The sequence below is a fragment of the Temnothorax longispinosus genome, chromosome 10 (assembly GCF_030848805.1).
Source record: "Temnothorax longispinosus isolate EJ_2023e chromosome 10, Tlon_JGU_v1, whole genome shotgun sequence".
NCBI lineage: Eukaryota > Metazoa > Arthropoda > Insecta > Hymenoptera > Formicidae > Temnothorax > Temnothorax longispinosus.
The window spans coordinates 12,069,247-12,073,107 of NC_092367.1; the positions used below are offsets into that span (position 1 = coordinate 12,069,247).

The 3,861-nt window shown below is 33.2% G+C and overlaps 1 protein-coding gene across 2 annotated transcripts; it reads left to right on the forward strand.

Annotated features, from left to right (window-relative positions):
• Positions 1–462: 462 nt before the first annotated feature.
• Positions 463–3,861, forward strand: LOC139820148 (zinc finger CCCH-type with G patch domain-containing protein). 2 transcript variants are annotated; one of them, XM_071790167.1, is made up of 10 exons: positions 463–1,041; positions 1,148–1,357; positions 1,870–1,941; positions 2,010–2,087; positions 2,155–2,295; positions 2,394–2,536; positions 2,611–2,789; positions 2,870–3,163; positions 3,220–3,399; positions 3,484–3,861. In XM_071790167.1, the coding sequence occupies exons 1-10, from the start codon at positions 991–993 to the stop codon at positions 3,777–3,779; spliced, it is 1,644 nt and encodes a 547-aa protein (XP_071646268.1). In that variant the 5' UTR covers positions 463–990; the 3' UTR covers positions 3,780–3,861. The 2 variants fall into 2 exon arrangements, with proteins under 2 accessions (XP_071646268.1, XP_071646269.1); XM_071790168.1 differs by lacking the exon at positions 1,870–1,941 and having other exon boundaries at positions 466–1,041.

The window sequence follows — 3,861 nt, forward strand, 5'->3', positions numbered from 1 at the left end:
CTCGTTAGAGAATCGGGCCCCTGCTTTATAGAAGTTGTGATTTTCGTTAAAGCAGGGCACACACACACACGTGTGTTGCTCTGCTTTATAGAAGTTGTGATTTTCTTTAAAGCAGGGCACACACACGTATATATTAGTTATTTATGCCTTCCAATACTCAAAATAGCTGCTATATTTTCCAAATTTTTTTTATATTTTTCCAGATTTTATTAATAACTTTTTAACGAATAACGAGCGCGAGCTGAAACCTTCTGAAGGTCACTCAGGAGGGTGCCATGACCTTGACAACATACTAAAATATCAAGGTCATCCAAGGTGATTCCCCCCATCTAAACAATTACCATATTTATGCATTATAAGTATGCATACGTTTAAAATTCGCACACTTTTGCATGCGCGTGCGACCACGGAGCATGCGCGTGTGGCCGCGGGGCATGTTCGATCGCTACATCACGTCGGTATGACAGGATTTCTAACCTAAGAATCATCAACTTTAACGCTAAATATCTCGCTTCGCAGGGCAGACCGCCGCATTTTTCTGCCAGATTCTTTCGTTTCGTGCCAAAATGCGTCGAATGAGCCTATTTTTATTAATTTTTGAGGTGCAGTAGCTATTCTATATAAATACCTTTTTCCAAATTTCTCCAAATGATTTCCAAACGATCGGAAAAGATAATTATAAATAATTTTTAATTTTTTTGCTAACTATTATACGTTGGTGAAAACATGCTCCGTGTGCCGCTGGCTACTTCATTGAGGTTTGCCAACCAACTAAGCTCTCGCCTTGTTCATTACAAACAGTTACTTACCGAGTTGGTTATCATACAGTTTTAAGTTTTGGGCTGTATTGCGTATTGCTCTATGCTCTCTGAAAAGAGGCAAGAACCGTATCTGGAATAAGATCAAAATTAAAAGAAGAAAAAGAAGAATTATCGCTAGTGGTTGCAAGTTGCAATTGTTTTTTTATATGTTTCGTAGTGATTGTCCAGTATGACAGACGTGAGAAGTTTAAAAGAAGCTATTGAGCAGTATAAAACTCAGGTATGTCAATATCAGAAATTTATATGTATCAACCATTCATGACGAAACATAATTTTCAGTTTATCGCAATTTATTTTTACTTAGCGCCTTTTATTTACTTTTGCAGTTGTCACAAGTAGACACGACACTGTCTACAACGCCAAAAGGACCTGACAGAGACAACTTACTTAGCCTGAAATCTGATATTGAGGAGCTCATATCTTTGACGAAAGAAAGTTTGCAAACTCTTGAAGGGGATGTAGAAAACAAAAATGAAGACGATAATCCTGATGACAAGATAAAAGATCTATTGGACAAAGAATATGCCTTGTTCAAGGTCTGTCTTAGAAATGATTTTTAATCATTGACTACGTTTACACTGCCTGATTTACGCCGAAGTTATAACATATTATAACTTTGGTGTAAATCGGGCCGTGTAAACGTAGTTATTGACGGCAGCTTATAATCCGGTTTAATAACTACTGTATACTATCCGATCCAAAATTTTCCTTTTTTTATCATAATGATTATTTAGATATGAGTCTTGTTTGATACTTAAACTACAACTTTTTTAGTATATAAATATCAAAAATTGATTTAAATGTTCAGAATATCAAGATGGGTTCATATTTAAATGATCAAAAGGAGAAAAATTTTGGATCGGATAATATACGGTAGTTATTAAATAGAATTATAAGCAGGTGTGTAAACATAGTCATTGCCAGTGGACTAGCCTGTTTTACTGTCCTATATTTTTTTATTAATTAAATTAAATTTATTACTATCAAAGATAAATAAATTGACTAAAATAGAATAATATTGTAAAGTATATTTTATTATCACATGCAGGTTTTATTACAGCGTATTATTATCATTTTCAAGCATTATGAATCCATATCTAAAATATTATATTTATATTTGGTATGTAAAGTTATATAATGTAAAGACAGCTTTGACGTATTATTAAACACATTGCTTAAATCTATTAGGCAGAGCTGGAAAACTCATCAGATGTCAGTGAAGATAAACAGGATGACAGAACCACCGCTGCTTCTGATAACATCGAAGTCAGTATACAACTATTCTCTATGTCATAGCAATGACACAATTATACGGTGCAAGTTGACCTTTTAGGATGAATTAAAGGAGCTGGAGGGTATGAAATGTAAAGCTCCTCATGGCAGTACTTGGGGTGGTATTAGTTATCACAATGCTATGATATGTTCTGTTTATAGAGACAGTGACGAAGAGATTAAAGATATCCATGACATTAAGGCAAGTTAACGATACTGATTGTACTAAAAATTGTCATATATTTCAACTTGTTATTTACTCTTGCTTCTCTTTTTAACTCCTAAATTTGATTATTTTAGGTTCGAGTTTTCTTTCTCAATCCGACACACAAAGAAATGATTCCATGTCCGTATTTTCTCAACGGTAGCTGCAAGTTTTCTGACGAGAATTGCCATTATTGTCATGGCGAAATTGTGCCGTTTTCAAGCCTACAGGAGTACAAGTATTTCTTCTTGATCAGTTAAAGCAAATTTATATTATTTAGAACTTACTTCAGTGGTAACTTTTGATTTGCAGGGAACCTGATTTCCGTAACATTAAAGTAGGAAGTAAAGTGTTAACTAAACAAAAGAACAGTATGTGGCATAGATCCATTGTTTTAAAATTGCCTGAAAAGGATGAAGATGAATACAGAGTTAAGTTTGAATCGAGTGGCAAAATTGTAGAAGCTGGTTTACAAGATCTCTTGCTTCTCGGTAAACTAATATTAAAAATTAATTAATGTACACATTTTTTCATATTCAGTTTTTGAAAAAAATATTGATTATGTTTGCAGATGACACAAACTTAGAAATGTCAGATACATCTGATGATAGCGATGACGAAGATGCTAATAATATTAATAACGATTTCGAACTTAATTCGTGTATAAATGATCAATTGGTTCACAAATCTCTTTTGACGTTACAATCCAATGAACCTTTAGGAAATTGGGAAAGACATACACGTGGCATTGGTAGCAAATTAATGATGCAAATGGGTTATGTAATTGGTACTGGTCTTGGAAAACAGAGCGATGGTAGAATACAACCTGTTGAAGCTCAAGTTTTGCCAGCAGGGAAATCATTAGGTTTGTTTAAATTTTTCCGATCGTGTAATACGTTATTAACTTGCTTTATTTTCCAGATCACTGCATGGAATTACGTGAATTTGCTGGCAATGATAAAGATTTGTTTTCCGCGGAACGTAAAATGCGTAAACAACAACAAAAATTAGAGCAGCAAAGAGAAAGGCAGTATCGAAGAGAAAAACAAAAAGAGGATAGCAATGTGTTTAATTTTATAAATAAAACTTTAGGTGATAAACGTAAGTTGAAGAAAAACCAATATTGAATTTATATGATTAATGTATGTACATTATATTTAAGTATTATTAATTATTCTTTTACAGTTAAAGAAGATGCAGCTAATAGTTCGCAAAGTAGAGATAAACTTAGAACAGAATCCAACAGAAATCTAAATGTAGCCAGTTTTCAAATTGGAGAAAACATAAATCGTTTAGAAAAGGAATCATCGAAGCTCAAAGAATCATTAGCAAAGCATGCCAAGGGTAGTGTGCTTTATAATAACATTGCGATGAAGTATAACGAAAAGCAGAAAGAACTTACTAATTTAAGGGCTTCTGAGAAAAGTATCGCTGCCGAACAGGATCAAAGGAAGAACAAGGCTAAATTATCTGTGTTTTGATATTTATATGATAACATAAGAGAAATGTATGTTATGTATGTCTGTATATAAAGCGAATCTAAAATACATTGTTTTATTAATA